General features: G+C 57.9%; 1 protein-coding gene across 1 annotated transcript in view; it reads left to right on the top strand.

Annotated features, from left to right (window-relative positions):
* LOC144951732 (cadherin-13-like) overlaps positions 1-18,071 on the top strand; it is a 42,165-nt gene extending 24,094 nt beyond the window's left edge. The window contains exons 6-14 of the mRNA XM_078882067.1: positions 230-374; positions 623-807; positions 1,435-1,578; positions 2,801-2,983; positions 3,770-4,032; positions 6,148-6,294; positions 7,596-7,901; positions 10,844-11,127; positions 17,946-18,071. Of these exons, the coding sequence (XP_078738193.1) occupies positions 230-374; positions 623-807; positions 1,435-1,578; positions 2,801-2,983; positions 3,770-4,032; positions 6,148-6,294; positions 7,596-7,901; positions 10,844-11,127; positions 17,946-18,007 (1,719 nt within the window). The 3' untranslated portion in view covers positions 18,008-18,071. The remainder of the gene's footprint in view (positions 1-229; positions 375-622; positions 808-1,434; positions 1,579-2,800; positions 2,984-3,769; positions 4,033-6,147; positions 6,295-7,595; positions 7,902-10,843; positions 11,128-17,945) is intronic.
* The last annotated feature ends 1,088 nt before the right edge of the window (positions 18,072-19,159 follow it).

Genomic DNA, 19,159 nt, shown 5'->3' with positions numbered 1-19,159 from the left:
AATCTCAATGTCAATCTCAATGTCAAATCTCAATGTCAAATCTCAATGTCAAATCTCAATGTCCAATCTCAATGTCCTCCAATCTCAATGTCAAATCTCAATGTCAAATCTCAATGTCCTCCCATCTCAATATCAAATCTCAATGTCCAATCTCAATGTCCAATCTCAATATCAAATCTCAATGTCCTCCCATCTCCCCCCCCTGCCCCTCCGCCCCCCCCCCCCACAGCTGACGGTGTCGGTGATGAATCGCTCGGGCGACGTGGTGGAGGGTCCCACCGTGATGCTCGTCCACGTGCTCGACCAGAACGACAACCGCCCGCGCTTCCAGCACGAGCCCTTCCACGCGCAGCTGCCTGAGCACGCGCCCCGCGGTGACGCGCGCACTCACACACACAAAGACCCCCCGTGTAGCCTCAACAGACTGTTGGGGCAAGTGCCGTTATTACATATGTGTCTTTCGAACTTCTTTCGCACCGTACGCAGTCAACCGGAGCTTATCGGAGGTGCGATGGACACAGTCGCGTAGACAAAGCTCTCCCGTATTGAGATTGGACATTTTTTTGATCCGTCGAGGGAATGTGCCTCCCCCCACCCCCCCGCACCCCCTCCGCGTGCGCAGGTCACCACGTGATCCACGTGGAGGCGGATGACCCGGACAACGCGGAGACGGGGAACGCGGAGCTTCGCTACTCGCTGGGGCCTCCGCGCCCGCCGCCCGCCAACCGCTCGGCCGTCAGCTTCGCCATCGACCCCCTGCGTGGCGACATCACCACGACCTCCGACCCGCAGCTGCTCGACCGCGAGGTGCGGTGATTGGCGAGCCCGGCGATCGTCGTTGGAGGCAATCGCGGCGGCAACGGGGGTGGCGATGGTGACGTAGCCTTGAGGGCCGTTGGAACGCCAAAACACCACCACCACCACCACCACGATAAGGTTACGATCTCGATTTAAAGCTTTCGTGACTGCAGGGATTCATCTTCTTGGTTCTTTCGGAAAAGTCACGTAGAATGGAAATAATAAAATAATAACAATAAAACATTATTTTATTATGTTTTATTTTTATTATTTTATTATTTCCATTCTACGTGACTTTACCGAAAGAACCAAGAAGAAGGTAACGATCCTTCGCTGGGGTCTACGGTGAAGAAGAAGATAAAAGAATTTGCCATTACCGTTAAGCGGAAAAAAAAGCGAAAAATAAAGTAAGAGCCGGTTTTCCCGCACAGATACAGAAGCGCGACGCGAACTCCACGACGGCCTTGCCCATTCCCAGCTCCGACCTCACACACCGCGCAGATATTAACCAGGGCGGCCCACGCGGCCGTTCGCCGGGCTCCAAACCGCGAACCCCCCCCACCCCCCCTCCTCCCAACACGCCGTGACAGCGTCCACCGCGCCGTCACCCTGTCTCTCCACCCGCTCCGAGTGCAGGCGCTGGCCACGCTCACCTACGAGCTCGTGGTGAGCGTGTCGGACATGGCCGGCGGCGACTCGGGCCTGGTGAGGAGCAGCACGGTCACCGTCACCATCGCCGACATCAACGACAACCCACCCGTCTTCCACCCCACCACACGGGTACCGGCTGGACCTTCATCACCGGAGACACCCGGGGGACACCACGGGGACATCCCCTCCCTCACACCGTCTCCTCCTGCTCCTCCCTCTCTCCCCATCTCCCGTCTCGTGTGCATCCCCTCGTCTCCCCGTCTCCTAGCTCACACATTCTCCTGCTGTCTCTCCGCCGCGGTGGCTAGGAGATGTTAACTACCTCGCCTGGTCTACAGGAGGTCGTGGGTTCGATCCCGACCCTGACGCCGGCGGCTGCTGTATATTTGGAGTCTGCATCTCTCTCTCTCATCATCATCATCACGGTGGCTAGGAGATGTTAACTACCTCGCCTGGTGTACAGGAGGTCGTGGGTTCGATCCCGACCCTGACGCCGGCTGCTGCTGTGTATTTGGAGTCTGCGTCTCTCTCTTTCTCCCCGTGCTCGCGTGGATTTTTTCTCAGGGTCCTCCGCTTTTTCCCTGCACACGAATAGAATCGACGTCGCCACGCGTTTAGAGAATTTGGCCGCTGCTATGAAATTTCCACACGATGACGATGATGACGACGATAAGCCGCCGCTCCGTTGGGTTATCATTTGTGAGCGCAAGGCCCCCTTCTGAAAAATAGTGACATCGTAGCTCAGCCGTGGGCATTACCTGGTAAAATCCAATAAATTTCGATTTAAAGCTTTCGTGACTCCAGGGATTCATCTTCTTGGTTCTTTCGGTAAAGTCACGTGGAAGGGAAATAATAAAATAATAAAAATTTAACATAATAAAATATTACATTTCGATTTAAAGCTTTCGTGACTGCCGGGATTCATCTTCTTGGTTCTTTCGGTAAAGTCACGTAGAAGGAAAATAATAAAATTAAAAAAATTTAACATAATAAAATATTACATTTCGATTTAAAGCTTTCGTGACTGCCGGGATTCATCTTCTTGGTTCTTTCGGTAAAGTCACGTAGAAGGAAAATAATAAAATAATAAAAATTTAACATAATAAAATATTACATTTCGATTTAAAGCTTTCGTGACTGCAGGGATTCATATTCTTGCTTCTTTCGGTAAAGTCACGTAGAAGGGAAGTAATAAAATAATAAAAATAAAACATAATAGAAAATTCTCACGACGTTTCGGCCACAACGCAAGCAGCCGTCCTCAGGTGAAAACCAGGTCTGTCGAGGCGACAGCGTCAATATAGTTAATAGTTTGATAATTTTCTCTCCCCCCTTGTCTCCCCCGGGGTAGTTCGAGGTGTCCGTGGAGGAGAACGTGGTGAGGCCGCTGCTGAACCTGACGGTGCGCGACGTGGATGAGCGTGGCAGCGCCAACTGGGAGGTCTCTTTCTCCATCATCAGCGGCGACACGGACGGCACCTTCAACGTGAGCACGCGGCCACACAGCAACCGCGGCATCCTCGGCCTGGCGCAGGTAACGCGGCTCACGCACCACAACTGCCACCGCCACCACCACCACTACTACTCCACCACCACCACCACTACCACCTCCCCAGCACCACCACCACCAATTCCCCAGCCCCACCACCTCTCCAGACCCACCACCTCAAGTTTCAAAGTTTCAAGTTTCATGTATTAGGTATAGCCCTGTGAGCCATTCGGCTCTTGAATCGGGTGTAACCGCAACAAACAAAAAAAACAAAAACATGAACAAGAAAACATCTTAAAGTGAATATGTGACTAAGTGCAAACAGAAAATCCAAGAAAAGACAGCAAAATATTGCAGAAAAAGCACCGTACGCCAACCACCACGTCCCCACTGCCACTACCACCACCACCACCACGCTCGCTAACACAGCACCACCACCACCAATTCCCCAGTACCACCACCACCACTACCACCTCCCCAGCACCACCACCACCACCACCTCCCCAACCACCACCACCGCCGCCTCCCCAGCACCACCACCACCACCAATTCCCCAGGAACATCACCACCACCTCCCCAACCACCACCACCACCTCTCCAGACCCACCACCTCCCCAACCACCACGTCCCCACTGCCACTACCTCCACCACCACCACCACTACTACCACCACCACCACCACCAATTCCCCAGGAACATCACCACCACCTCCCCAACCACCACCACCTCTCCAGACCCACCACCTCCCCAACCACCACGTCCCCACCTCCACCGCCACCACCACCGCGCTCGCTAACACACCACCACCACCGCCACCCCCCCCCCCCGCCAGCCGCTGGACTACGAGACGTGGCGCGTGCATGCGCTGCTGGTGCGCGCGGACAACCTGGCCCCGCTGGTGCCCCACGTGCGCCTCCCCCACGCGTCGACGGCCACCATCGTGGTGTCGGTGCTGGACACGAACGAGGCGCCCGTGTTCCACCACGGGCCCAACTCCACGGTGGTGGCGCACCAGCCGGAGGGCCTCCAGCCGGGCGCCGTGGTGGCGCGACTCAACGCCAGCGACCCCGACCTCGCGCAGCAGCAGACCGTGCGGTGAGGGCCGCGGGGAGGACGCGGTTTTGGCGACGGTGGCGGTGGTGGTGGAGGTGGTGGTGGAGGTGGTGGTGGCGGTGGTGGAGGAGGTGGCGGTGGTGGAGGTGGCGGTGGTGGAGGTGGTGGTGGAGGTGGTGGAGGTGGCGGTGGTGGAGGTGGTGGTGGTGGAGGTGGTGGTGGTGGAGGTGGCGGTGGTGGAGGTGGTGGTGGAGGTGGTGGAGGTGGCGGCGGTGGAGGTGGCGGTGGGAGGTGGGAGGTGGCGGTTTTGGCGACGGTGGCGGTGGTGGTGGTGGTGGAGGTGGTGGTGGTGGTGGAGGTGGTGGTGGCGGTGGTGGAGGTGGTGGTGGTGGTGGTGGCGGTGGTGGAAGTGGTGGAGGTGGCGGTGGAGGTGGTGGTGGAGGTGGCGGTGGAGGTGGTGGTGGAGGTGGCGGTGGAGGTGGTGGTGGTGGTGGAGGTGGTGGTGGTGGTGGCGGTGGTGGAGGTGGTGGTGGTGGTGGTGGCGGTGGAGGTGGTGGAAGTGGTGGAGGTGGCGGTGGAGGTGGTGGTGGAGGTGGCGGTGGAGGTGGTGGTGGAGGTGGCGGTGGTGGTAGAGGTGGAGGTGGCGGTGGAGGTGGTGGTGGTGGTGGTGGTGGTGGAGGACGCGGTTGCGCGAGAGGGAGTGGCGGTGCTGGTGGGGAGCGGTGGTGTAGGGGCCGTTCATAAATGACGTCACACGATTTTGGACAATTTTTGACCCCTCGTCACACGGCGTCACAAAAAGTCAGACCCCACCCCCCCCCCCCTCAAATATGACGTCACAAAGCTCTGCCCCCCCCCAAAACCATTTCCATTTTGAAAATAAAACATGCTTCAAATCGCTTTAAACGATTGTCATTGTAGTGCGTATTTAATGTGGCGCTGCACTCTGATGTTGTAGGAGAAAACATTTATTAAAAAGTATGTGTCTCTCTCCTCGTGTCTCCCTCTCTCCGTGTCTCTCCCCCCGTGTCTCTCTCTCCGTGTCTCTCTCCCCGTGTCTCTCTCCCCGTGTCTCTCTCCCCGTGTCTCACTGGTCCGTGTTTCTCTCTCCCCGTGTCTCTCTCCCCGTGTCTCTCTCCCCGTGTCTCTCCCCCCGTGTCTCTCTCTCCGTGTCTCTCTTTCCGTGTCTCTCTCTCTCTCTCCGTGTCTCTCTCCGTGTCTCTCTCTCCGTGTCTCTCCGCCCGTATCTCACTGGTCTGTGTCTCTCTCCACCCCCATGTCTCTCTCTCCCCGTGTGTCTCCTCCCGTGTCTCTCTCCGCCCCCGCGTCTCTCTCTCCCCGTGCCTCCCCCCGTGTCTCTCTCTCCCCGTGTCTCTTCCCCCCGTGTCTCTCTCCCCGTGTCTCTCTCCCCGTGTCTCTCTCCCCGTGTCTCTCTCTCCGTGTCTCTCTCCCCGTGTCTCACTGGTCCGTGTTTCTCTCTCCCCGTGTCTCTGTCTCCGTGTTTCTCTCTCCCCGTGTCTCTCTCTCTCTCTCCGTGTCTCTCTCCGCCCCCGTGTCTCTCTCCCCCCGTGTCTCTCTCTCTCCGTGTCTCTCCCCCCGTGTCTCACTGGTCTGTGTCTCTCTCCACCCCCGTGTCTCTCTCTCCCCGTGTGTCTCCTCCCGTGTCTCTTTCGCCCCCGCGTCTCTCTCTCCCCGTGTCTCCCCCCGTGTCTCTCTCCCCGTGTCTCTCTCCCCGTGTCTCTCTCTCCGTGTCTCTCCCCCCGTGTCTCTCTCCCCGTGTCTCTCTCCCCGTGTCTCTCTCCCCGTGTCTCTCTCCCCGTGTCTCTCTCTCCGTGTCTCTCCCCCCGTGTCTCTCCCCCCGTTTCTCTCTCCGTGTCTCTCTCTCCGTGTCTCTCTCTCCGTGTCTCTCCATCCCAATGTCTCACTGGTCCGTGTCTCTCTCCCCGTGTCTCTCCCCGTGTCTCTCCCCCCGTGTCTCTCTCTCTGTGTCTCTCTCCCCGTGTCTCTCCATCCCCGTGTCTCTCTCTCTCTCTCCGTGTCTCTCTCCGTGTCTCTCCCCCCGTGTCTCTCTCCCCCCGTGTCTCTCTCCCCGTGTCTCTCCCCCCGTGTCTCTCTCCCCGTGTCTCTCCATCCCCGTGTCTCTCTCCGCCCCGGCAGCTACTCGGTGCTGAGCGACCCGGCGCGCTGGCTGCGCGTGGAGGCGCTCAGCGGCGTCGTCACCCACCACCGCGGTGCTCGACCGCGAGTCGGTGCACGTGAACCACGGCCACGACTACGAGGCCACGTTCCTCGCCACCGACAATGGCACGTGGGGGGGGGGGTGCACGTGGGGGGGGGGGGGGGACGTGGGGGGGGGGACACGTGGGGGGGGGCACGTGGTGGGGGGGGGGGACACGTGGGGGGGGACACGTGATGGGGGGGGGGGATACGTGGGGGGGGGGGGCACGTGGAGGGTGGCACGTGGTGGGGTGGGGCACGTGGGGTGGGGGGGCAAGTGGGGGGACACACGTGGGGGGGGCAAGTGGGGGGGGGCACGTCGGGGGGGAACGTGGGGGGGGGGCACGTGGGGGGGGGACACGTGGGGGGGGGCACGTGGGGGGGGCACGTGGGGGGGGGCACGTGGGGGGGGCACGTGGGGGGGGGCACGTGGGGGGGGGCACGTGGGGGGGGCACGTGGAGTGGGGGGCACGTGGGAGATGGCACGGGGGGGGGGGTGGACATGTGGGGGGGGGGGTAGGTGGGGGGCACGGGGGAGAAACGGGCACATGGAGGCGTGGGGACGCAGGGACGCGAGGTTGCGAGCGGCAACATCGGAGTCACCCTGACTGCAGTTATCACCACCACCACCTTAATCACCACCACCACCTCCACCACCACCACCTCAATCACCACCACAAACACCTCAATCACCACCACAACCACCTCAATGGCCACCACCAACCTCCTCCATCACCACCACCTCAATCAATCACCACCACCAACTCCTCAATCACCACCACCACCACCACCTCAATGACCACCACCACCACCTCAATGACCACCACCACCACCTCAATCACCACCACCACCTCAATCACCACCACCACCACCTCAATCACCACCACCACCTCAATCACCACCACCACCACCTCAATCACCACCACCACCACCTCCACCACCACCACATCAATCACCACCACCACCACCTCAATCACCACCACCACCTCAATCACCACCACCACCTCAATCACAACCACCACCACCTCAATCACCACCACCACCTCAATCACCACCACCACCACCTCAATCACCACCACCACCACCTCCACCACCACCACATCAATCACCACCACCACCTCAATCACCACCACCACCTCAATCACCACCACCACCTCAATCACAACCACCACCACCTCAATGACCACCACCACCACCTCCATCACCACCACCTCAATCAATAACCACCACCAACTCCTCAATCACCACCACCTCCTCAATAATCACCCCCCCCCCCCCCACCACCACCACCTCAATCACCACCACCACCTCCATCACCACTACCTCAATCAATAACCACCACCTCCTCAATAATCACCCGCTCCCCGCCCCCACCCCCCCACCACCAGGCCACCCGCCGGCGTCATCCACGGCCACGCTGTTGCTGCGTCTCTCCGACGAGAACGACCACGCGCCCGCGGTGACGCCGGCGTGGGCGTTCGCGTGCGCGGGGCGCGGAGCGCTCGCCAACCGCTCCCTCGCCACCCTCGTCGCCTCCGACCCCCACGACCTCCCGGGCAACGCGGGGCCCTTCACCTTCCGGCTGGGCCACCGCGCGCAGAGCCCGGGGCCCGCACAGCGCCTGCTCGCACTCCTCGGGGTGCCCACCGAGGAGGAGAAACTGCGCCTAAGTTGGCGGCTCGACGTCATCAACGGTGAGGTGGCGATGGTGGTAGAGGTGGTGGTGGTGGTGGTGGTAGAGGTGGTGATGATGGTGGTGGTAGAGGTGGTGATGATGATGGTGGTAGAGGTGGTGATGATGATGGTGGTAGAGGTGGTGATGATGGTGGTGGTGGTGGTAGAGGTGGTGGCGGTGATGGTAGAGGTGGTGGTGGTAGAGGTGGCGATGGTGGCGGTGATAGAGGTGGTGATGATGGTGGTTGGGGATGTGGTGAAGGTTGTTGAAATGGTGATTTTGATGATGGTGGTGATGGCGGTGATGGTGGCGGTTGTTCAAGTGGTGGTTTTGGTGATGGTAGAGGTGGTGGCGGTGATGGTAGAAGTGGTGGTGGTAGAGGTGGTGATGATGTTGGTGGTGGTGCTGGTGGTTGGGGATGTGATGACGGTTGTTGAAATTGTGATTTTGGTGATGATAGAGGTGGTGGCGGTGATCGTAGAGGTGGTGGTGGTATAGGTGGTGGTGGTAGAGGTGGTGGTGATGGCGGTGATGGTGGCGGTTGTTCAAGTGGTGGTTTTGGTGATGGTAGAGGTGGTGGCCTATGATACTATCAGTAGGCCTGGGCTCTGGGTTGGAGTTTGCGTGTCCTCTCACTCTTATCATCATCATCACGGTGGCTAGGAGATGTTAACTGCCTCTCCTCGTATACAGGAGGTCGTGAGTTCGTGCCCGACCCTGACGCCTGCTGTATGTTTGGAGTTTGCGTGTCTCTCTCTCACCATCATCATCGTCATCACGGTGGCTAGATGTTAACTGACTCTCCTCGTATACAGGAGGTCGTGGGTTCGATCCCGACCCTGACGCCTGCTGTATGTTTGGAGTTTGCGTGTCTCTCTCTCACTCTCATCATCGTCATCACGGTGGCTAGAGATGTTAACTATCTCGCCTGGTATACAGGAGGTCGTGGTTCGATCCCGACCCTGACCGCCTGCTGTATGTTTGGAGTTTGCGTGTCTCTCTCTCTCTCTCATCATCGTCATCACGGTGGCTAGGAGATGTTAACTATCTCGCCTGGTATACAGGAGGTCGTGGGTTCGATCCCGACCCTGACGCCTGCTGTATGTTTGGAGTTTGCGTGTCTCTCTCTCTCTCTCATCATCATCACGGTGGCTAGGAGATGTTAACTATCTCGCCTGGTATACAGGAGGTCGTGGGTTCGATCCCGACCCTGACGCCTGCTGTATGTTTGGAGTTTGCGTGTCTCTCTCTCCCCGTGGGATTTTTTCTGTCTCTCTCTCTCCGCGTCCTCCCGATTTTAGACCCTCCACATTGGAGACACGCCCGCTTAGATTATGTCGACTACTTGACTACTGTGAAATTCCACACGATGACGAAAAGCCCAACCTTCGTTTGGCAGCTGTCATTTGTGATTGCCAGGTCGCTTCTGAAAAGAAACTAACAGCTCAGTGGGCAGTACTTGTTAAGAAAACAACTATCTTAGTTTTGATAATAGGGTTTTCCCCTTTTTTTTCTGGCAGCAAAAGCGGTGTTAAGTTTCGATTTAAAGCTTTCGTGACTGCAGGGATTCATCTTCTTGGTTCTTTCGGTAAAGTCACGTAGAAGGGGAATAATACAATAATGAAAATAAAACATAATAAAATACAATTCTCACGACGTTTCGGCCACAACGCAACCAGCCGTTGTATTTTATAATGTTTTATTTTTATTATTGTATTATTCCCCTTCTACGTGACTTTACCGAAAGAACCAAGAAGACGGTGTTAAGTTGTTAAAACACCAAACTGAAACATTTTACAAGGAATCATGTCTGCATTAACCGCAATGCTTGTGGTCAGAATGCAAACAAAAAACATACTCTGATAATATTTGCATCGTCTTTGAAACTGATTGGTCCACACCAGAGACAGCTTTCTTTTGAGCCTCGTCTCAAAACGGTGTTAGACCCAGACGCCAAAAGGCGAACAGCCACAAATACATCTTCTTGGTTCTTTCGGTAAAGTCACGTAGAATGGAAATAATAAAATAATAAAAATAAAACATAATAAAATAATTCTCACGACGTTTCGGCCACAACGCAAGTAGCCGTCCTCAGGTGGAGAACAAGTATTTCCATTCTACGTGACTTTACCGAAAGAACCAAGAAGATGAATCCCTGCAGTCACGAAAGCTTTAAGCACAAAGACAATACCACTATCAGAGTCATGAGAGCTCGGGGTGAGCATCTACATCATGGGACCTATCTTAGTTTGATTAGCATATACGTTGGAGTGATGTGTTTACCTTTGCTATACTTGGTGTGTTTGTGTACTGTTTGTTGTTGTGACGTTCTGAGCACGTGACCCGACTGGACATCTGTGAAAAAAGAGCTTCACAGCTCATCGGATTCCTGATCCTGGATGAATTAAGATCTCCCGCTCCCCCCTCCTCTTCCTCCCTCCCCCCACCTCCTCCCGCTCCCTCCTCCTCTAACCACCTCACTCCTCCTTCCCCCTCCTCCTCTCCCCCTCCTCCTTCCCCTCCTTCTACTCCCTCCTACTCTCCTCCCCCCTCCTCCCCCCCCTCCTTCTCCCTCCTCCTCCTCCCCTCCATCTCCCCTCCTCTCCCCTCCTACTCCTTCTTCCCACCTCCTCCCCCCTCCTCCCCCCCTCCCCTTCCACGCCCATCCTCCTCCCAACTCCCTCCTTCACTCCCCCCTCCCCCCTCCTCCCACCACCTCACTCCTCCTTCCCCCTCCCCCTTTCTCCTTCACCTCCTCCCCCCTCCTCCTCCCTCCTCCTCCATCCCCCTACCCCCTCCTCCTACTCCCTCCTACTCTCCTCTCCCCTCCTACTCCTTCCTCCCACCTCCTCACCCTCCTCCTCCTTCTTCCTCCTCCTCATCCCACCACAACCTCACTCCCCCCTCCCCCCTCCCCCTCCTCCCACCCCCCACCCCCCTCCCCCCTCCCCCGACACGCAGAGACGCACGCCGACCTGGTGTCGCTCCACGAGGTGGCCCGGGGCGAGCACCTCGTGCCCGTCAGCGTGGCCGACTCGGGCCGCCCCCCGCAGACCACGCTGCTCGTCTTCAACGCCTCCGTGTGCTCCTGCTCACCCCCGGCCCGCTCGGGCGGCACGGCGCAGCCCCTCGACTGCAGCTCGGGGGCCCAGGGCGGACCACCGCGGAGGCTCCGCGCCGAGGGGGTCGCAGCGGCGGCGGCGCTCGTCGCGATCGCCCTCCTCGCCCAGGGCGCGTGGTGACAGGTGGGCTGGCTCGCTGGCTCGCTGGCTCACTGGCTCGCTGGCTCGGGGGGGGGGGGGGGGGAGTCGGGGGGGGAGGGGAGTCGGGGGGGGGGAGTCGTGAGGCTCCCGGCAAGAGCCATAGACTCGCATAGGGAGTCGTAGACTCACCCCCCCCCCCCAGGACCCCACTCCCCACCCACACCCCCCACACTCGCACCCCCCCTGCGCGGGGAGTGTTTCAACATTGATACAGCCGCACACACACACATGCATATACACACACACAGACACACGCACATACATACACACACACGTACATACACACACGCGCACACGTACATACACACACACACGTACATACACACACACACACGTGCATACACACACGTACATACACACACACGTACATACACACACACACTGACACACACACACACTGACACACACACACACACTGACACACACAGACACACACAGACACACACGTACATACACACACGTACATACACACACGTACATACACACACACGTACATACACACACACACGTACATACACACACACACGTACATACACACACACAAGTACATACACACACACGTACATACACACACACGTACATACACACAGACACACACGTACATACACACACACACGTACATACACACACACACGTACATACACACACACAAGTACATACACACACACGTACATACACACACACGTACATACACACACACGTACATACACACAGACACACACGTACATACACACACACGTATATACACACACGCGCACACGTACATACACACACACACGTACATACACACACACACGTACATACACACACACACACGTGCATACACACACGTACATACACACACACGTACATACACACACGCGCACACGTACATACACACACAAGTACATACACACACACACGTACATACACACACACACGTGCATATGTAGTGGTGGTATTGACGTGCGCCGACTGTGACAGTGATGGATCACGGGGCGGCGCGGGGTGCGGGGTTGGGCACGCGTTGTGGGCGTGGTGTGGACGCGCGCGCCGGGAGTGACAGATGACGAGGCGGCGCGGAGTGAGTGGTGAGGCACGATGAGATGTGGGAAAAGAGGATCGTAGCCAGCACCCGGCGATTGGTCGAATAAGTGGGTGCTCGCAGCGACGTCCGCAGGTGGGGTATAAAGGGGGACGCGCGAGAGCACTCGGGGAGAGTTACCCAGTTGAAGACCCGAAGACGGAGCTGAAGACCTAGTGAAGCCGAGTAGCTCAGTGGGCGTTAGTCGCCAAGTAGCTAAGTGGGTGTTTGTCACCCGAGTACTAAGTGGATGTTGGTCATCCGAGTAGCTCAGTGGCGTTAGTCGCCAAGTAGCTAAGAGGATGTTGGTCATCCGAGTAGCTCAGTGGGCGTTAGTCGCCAAGTAGCTAAGTGGGTGTTTGTCACCCGAGTACTAAGTGGATGTTGGTCATCCGAGTAACTCAGTGGGCGTTAGTCGCCAAGTAGCTAAGTGGGTGTTTGTCACCCGAGTACTAAGTGGATGTTGGTCATCCGAGTAACTCAGTGGGCGTTAGTCGCCAAGTAGCGAAGTGGGTGTTTGTCACCCGAGATACAAAGTAGGTGTTAGTCACCTGTAACCAAGTTTGATAAAATAAAGAGTGTGTTACCCGTGAAGTCGTCTCCCGTGGAGTTACTACATTACAACTGGCGTCAGAAGTAAACCTGTCTTCAAGAAGTATGGACACAAGGAAGACTACCCGTACCCACGAGCGAGGTCGGGATGACGACGGCGTACCGGGGACACCGACCTCGGGAGTAGAGGACGAGGAGTTGCCGCCGATGCAGCACTTCGCGGTGATGGCCGACGCTCCGCTTGCCTCCGACACCGGCCTCCAGGACGCGCACGCCCGCTTGGCGGAGTTGCTACTCGCCGCCGCCGCTGTCTTGGCCGACATCTCCGTTCCGGCGAGCGGAAAAACGGCTGCGGGGGTCGTGGAGGAAGCGACGGTGGAGGATTCCCGCCAAAGGGCGCTTCGCGCCAAAAGCCTGGAAGTTGCCGCCGTTTTTGGGGGGCCGCCACCGATTGGCGGGAAAGACGGACGCCACGTGGCCGGACACCTCCGCGCAGCGCAGCCCACGTCATCGGCGCGCGCCGGAGCCCTCCATCCATTTTGCGCCTGACAACCGAGCCGACATTTTACACAACTCCAGCGGAGCGCGGGAAAATCTCTCCGACGTCGACGACGATCGGGTCCTCCAGCAGAGATTGCCCGCGCTGTCGGCGTTCAAGGCGGATGGGGGCGACTGGGGAGCCTTCCAACGAAGGTTCCTCGCTCATCAGGAGATGTCGGGGTGGTCCGACACCACTGCCCTGCGTGCGTTGCCAGCGATGCTTGACGACGACGCGCTTGCAGCCTTCACATCTGCTGCAAGGTCGTCCCGCTCTACGCTCCAGGCCGCACTACACCTGATGGCGAAGGTGTTCGGGCCGCCCTCCACGTGCCGCCACCAGTTCTACGATCGGCGGAAGGTGGCTGGGGAAACGACGCTAGCCTACCGCACGGCACTGCTCGCCTTGGCGGACGCGGCTTTTCCCCGCATGGATAAGGAGGGGAAGGACGCCATGGTGACGGAGCAGCTGCTGGTGTTGGCCCACGAGTTGGGGGTCCCCATCAACGTGGCAGACGAGATGGAGATCTGCTCCCTGGCGATCGCCACGAGCATTCACGCGTACGAGGTCCTCAAACGCAAGCCGGGGGTCGTCTGCAAATGGCCGGGGAATGCGGCACTGGCCGCCACGATCGCCGAACCTCAGCCAGCTGCGGTGCAGGAGCGGGCCTTCGCTGCACCGTGTCCGGGGGAGTGGAGAACGGGAGGTCGTTCGCCCACACGTTCGCCCCGCAAGCTGGAGCAACCGAAACCTACGACGTCCGTCGTCTGCTACAACTGCGGCCTTCGGGGTCACGTCGCAGCCGGGTGCCGGGCCCCGCGTCCGCGCACCGCAGGACCACGTCGGGACGACGACCAGGGCCACAAGTCATCCCAACAAAACCCGGTGCCTCGGGCTTGACGGCTGCTGACCATCGAGAGCCTGAACCCCGGGGCACGCACGAGTCCTCGATGCCTGGCCGATGTCTTCCTGAACCGCCGGCACCACCGGACGTTCAACCGCGTCTGGTGCCGTACGACGGACCGGCAAGGCGGACTCGGGCTAGGTCTCAACAATTTTCATGAGGACGGGTTTTTTTTGTGCTCTACACCGAGCTCGCCCGGTGTTCCCCTCTGCCGGGATAATGTCCCGTTGTAGGGACGCTCGGAAGAAAAGGGGACACTGCACGAGTCGAAAGAGAAAAAAAAATTTTCCATTTTTTTTTTTTTTGTATACACATTGCTATTGTCACTCGCCGGTTTGTATATATTGTTCTGTTGTCGCGGTGGCATTGGTTGAGGGTTGCGGATGGTGGTGTTCGCGTCGTGTTGTGTTGTTAGCTTAGTTGTTGTTCTTGTTGTTGTGTTGTGTTACGGGGCACACAGGGAGGGTTTGTAATTTTTGTAGCAGCCGGGGCGGCTGCGAGCTATGTGGTAGGGGGTGATGTAGTGGTGGTATTGACGTGCGCCGACTGTGACAGTGATGGATCACGGGGCGGCGCGGGGTGCGGGGTTGGGCACGCGTTGTGGGCGTGGTGTGGACGCGCGCGCCGGGAGTGACAGATGACGAGGCGGCGCGGAGTGAGTGGTGAGGCACGATGAGATGTGGGAAAAGAGGATCGTAGCCAGCACCCGGCGATTGGTCGAATAAGTGGGTGCTCGCAGCGACGTCCGCAGGTGGGGTATAAAGGGGGACGCGCGAGAGCACTCGGGGAGAGTTACCCAGTTGAAGACCCGAAGACGGAGCTGAAGACCTAGTGAAGCCGAGTAGCTCAGTGGGCGTTAGTCGCCAAGTAGCTAAGTGGGTGTTTGTCACCCGAGTACTAAGTGGATGTTGGTCATCCGAGTAGCTCAGTGGCGTTAGTCGCCAAGTAGCTAAGAGGATGTTGGTCATCCGAGTAGCTCAGTGGGCGTTAGTCGCCAAGTAGCTAAGTGGGTGTTTGTCACCCGAGTACAAAGTGGATGTTGGTCATCCGAGTAACTCAGTGGGCGTTAGTCGCCAAGTAGCTAAGTGGGTGTTTGTCACCCGAGTACTAAGTGGATGTTGGTCATCCGAGTAACTCAGTGGGCGTTAGTCGCCAAGTAGCGAAGTGGGTGTTTGTCACCCGAGATACAAAGTAGGTGTTAGTCACCTGTAACCAAGTTTGATAAAATAAAGAGTGTGTTACCCGTGAAGTCGTCTCCCGTGGAGTTACTACATTACACATACACACACGTACATACACACACACGTACATACACACACGCGCACACGTACATACACACACACGTACATACACACACACAAGTACATACACACAGACACACACGTACATACACACACGCGCACACACACACACACGTACATACACACACGCGCACACGTACATACACGCGCACACGTACATACACACACACGTACATACACATACACACACACGTACATACACACACACGTACATACACACACACGTACATACACACACACACACAGACACACACGCGCACACACACACGTACACACACGTACACACACACACACGCACACATACACACACACACATATGCACAGACACACACGCGCACACACGCACGCACACACTCACACACACACATACACACACACACACACGCACGCACGCACACACACACACACACGCTCACACACACGCACACACACGCACACACACACACATACACGCACACACACGCGCACGCACGCACACACATACACGCACACACACACGCAGACTCTCGATATAGCACACACATGTTCACACACGCACACAATGAGCCTCTGTAAGCCCTCCACACACACACAAAGTCACGTCGAAGTCCCCACCCCACGTGACAAATACAAAGATCCCCCCTATAGCCTGAACTGACTTTAGGGGCAAGTGCTGCTAGCGAGACCCACAGACTCGCACAGAGACCCACAGACTCGCACAGAGACCCACAGACTCGCAGAGACCCACAAACTCGCACAGAGACCCACAGACTCGCACAGAGACCCATAGACTCGCACAGAGACCCATAAACTCGCACAGAGAGCCGTAGAGACCCATAAACTCGCACAGAGACCCACAGACTCGCAGAGACCCACAGACTCGCACAGAGACCCACAGACTCACACAGAGACCCATAAACTCGCACAGAGACCCATAGACTCACACAGAGACCCATAAACTCGCACAGAGACCCATAGACTCACACAGAGACCCATAAACTCGCACAGAGACCCACAGACTCGCACAGAGACCCACAGACTCGCACAGAGACCCATAAACTCGCAGAGACCCATAGACTCGCACAGAGACCCATAGACTCGCACAGAGACCCATAAACTCGCACAGAGAGCCGTAGAGACCCATAAACTCGCACAGAGACCCACAGACTCGCAGAGACCCACAGACTCGCACAGAGACCCACAGACTCACACAGAGACCCATAAACTCGCACAGAGACCCATAGACTCACACAGAGACCCATAAACTCGCACAGAGACCCATAGACTCACACAGAGACCCATAAACTCGCACAGAGACCCACAGACTCGCACAGAGACCCATAAACTCGCACAGAGACCCATAGACTCACACAGAGACCCATAAACTCGCACAGAGACCCACAGACTCACGCAGAGACCCACAGACTCACACAGAGACCCACAGACTCGCACAGAGACCCACAGACTCGCACAGAGACCCACAGACTCGCACAGAGACCCACAGACTCGCACAGAGACCCATAAACTCGCACAGAGACCCATATACTCACACACAGACCCATAAACTCGCACAGAGACCCACAGACTCGCACAGAGACCCATAGACTCGCACAGAGACCCATAGACTCACACACAGACCCATAAACTCGCACAGAGACCCACAGACTCGCACAGAGACCCATAGACTCGCACAGAGACCCATAGACTCACACACAGACCCATAAACTCGCACAGAGACCCATAGACTCACACAGAGACCCATAAACTCGCACAGAGACCCACAGACTCGCACAGAGACCCATAAACTCACACAGAGACCCACAGACTCACACACAGACCCATAAACTCACACAGAGACCCATAGACTCACACAGAGACCCATAAACTCACACAGATACCCATAAACTCGCACAGAGACCCACAGACTCACACAGAGACCCATAAACTCACACAGAGACCCATAGACTCACACAGAGACCCATAAACTCACACAGAGACCCACAGACTCGCAGAGACCCACAGACTCGCACAGAGACCCACAGACTCGCACAGAGACCCATAAACTCGCACAGAGACCCATAGACTCACACAGAGACCCACAGACTCACACAGAGACCCATAAACTCACACAGAGACCCACAGACTCGCAGAGACCCACAGACTCGCACAGAGACCCACAGACTCGCACAGAGACCCACAGACTCGCACAGAGACCCATAAACTCACACAGAGACCTACAGACTCGCAGAGACCCACAGACTCACACAGAGACCCACAGACTCACACAGAGACCCACAGACTCGCATAGAGACCCACAGACTCGCACAGAGACCCACAGACTCGCACAGAGACCCACAGACTCGCAGAGACCCACAGACTCGCACAGCGAGTCGATGTAACTGCCTCTCGTCACCATTCATCGCTGCCCCTCCCCTCCCCTCTCCCCTCTCGTCCCGCCTGCAGGTCGGTGGGTTCCCAAGCTCCGGGTCGCAGCCCAGTTCCGACGGAAATCAAAGACCTCGTGAACACGGACTCACCCCCCCCCACCCCCCACCACTACCACCCCCACCCCCACCCCCCCAACACCACCCCCCCAACACCACCCCCCCACCACCACCCCCCCCCCACCACCCCCACCCCCCCAACACCCCCCACCCCCCCCCCCCAACACCCCCCCCACCAACCCCCACCACCACCCCCCCCAGCACCAACACCACCCCCCCCACTACCCCCACCACCACCCCCACACCCACCTCCCCCACTACCACCACCACCCCCCCCCCCCCCCACGGAGGGGGAGCAGACCGCGCTCCGCGGTGCGGCCAGAGATGTACATATGGCACGAGCCCCCCCCACCCCCCCTCACCCCCCCCCCCCGTTCCCCCCCCGCACTCCCCCCCCCCCCGTGCCCCCCCCCCCTCCACGCTCTCCCACGGCGCCAGCTTGGCAGCTTGGGGTCACGTGGGGAGTGTTTCATCATTGCTACCGCTGCGAACGCACACACGCACGTACACACACTCGCACGCACACTCACTCGATATAGCCCACACATGTACACACACGCACACACAATGAGCCTCTGTAAGCCCGACAGACACACACACACAAAGTCACGTCCAAGTCCACACCCCACGTGACAAATACAAAGATCCCCCCTATAGCCTGAACTGACTTTAGGGGCAAGTGCTGCTAGCGAGTAGCAGCAGCAGCGCCTATGGTGGGGGGGGGGGGTGGCCAGCACCACGCCCGGCCGCCTTTGTCTTCCCTAGCGTCGACGTTTGCAACGCACCACACCGGGATCTCACAACCACCCCCCTCGTGCTAGCCAACGCGTGGACAACGACCCCCATCACCACAGCACCACCACAGCATCACCACAGCATCACCACAGCACCACCACAGCATCACCACAGCACCACCACAGCACCACCACAGCATCACCACAGCATCACCACAGCACCACCACGGCACCACCACGGCATCACCACAGCATCACCACAGCATCACCACAGCATCACCACGGCACCACCACGGCATCACCACAGCATCACCACAGCATCACCACAGCATCACCACAGCAGACTGCTGCTGCTGCTGGGGCAAGTGCCGCCTACGAGGGCTGTCACGTGCACAAAGTGGCACGCGCACAACAAGAACGACGCACGCACACGCACGCG

Source organism: Lampetra fluviatilis, chromosome 63, assembly GCF_964198595.1.
Source record: "Lampetra fluviatilis chromosome 63, kcLamFluv1.1, whole genome shotgun sequence".
NCBI lineage: Eukaryota > Metazoa > Chordata > Hyperoartia > Petromyzontiformes > Petromyzontidae > Lampetra > Lampetra fluviatilis.
Note: the sequence above shows the minus strand (reverse complement) of the source record. Positions and strands in the feature narration are given on the sequence as shown.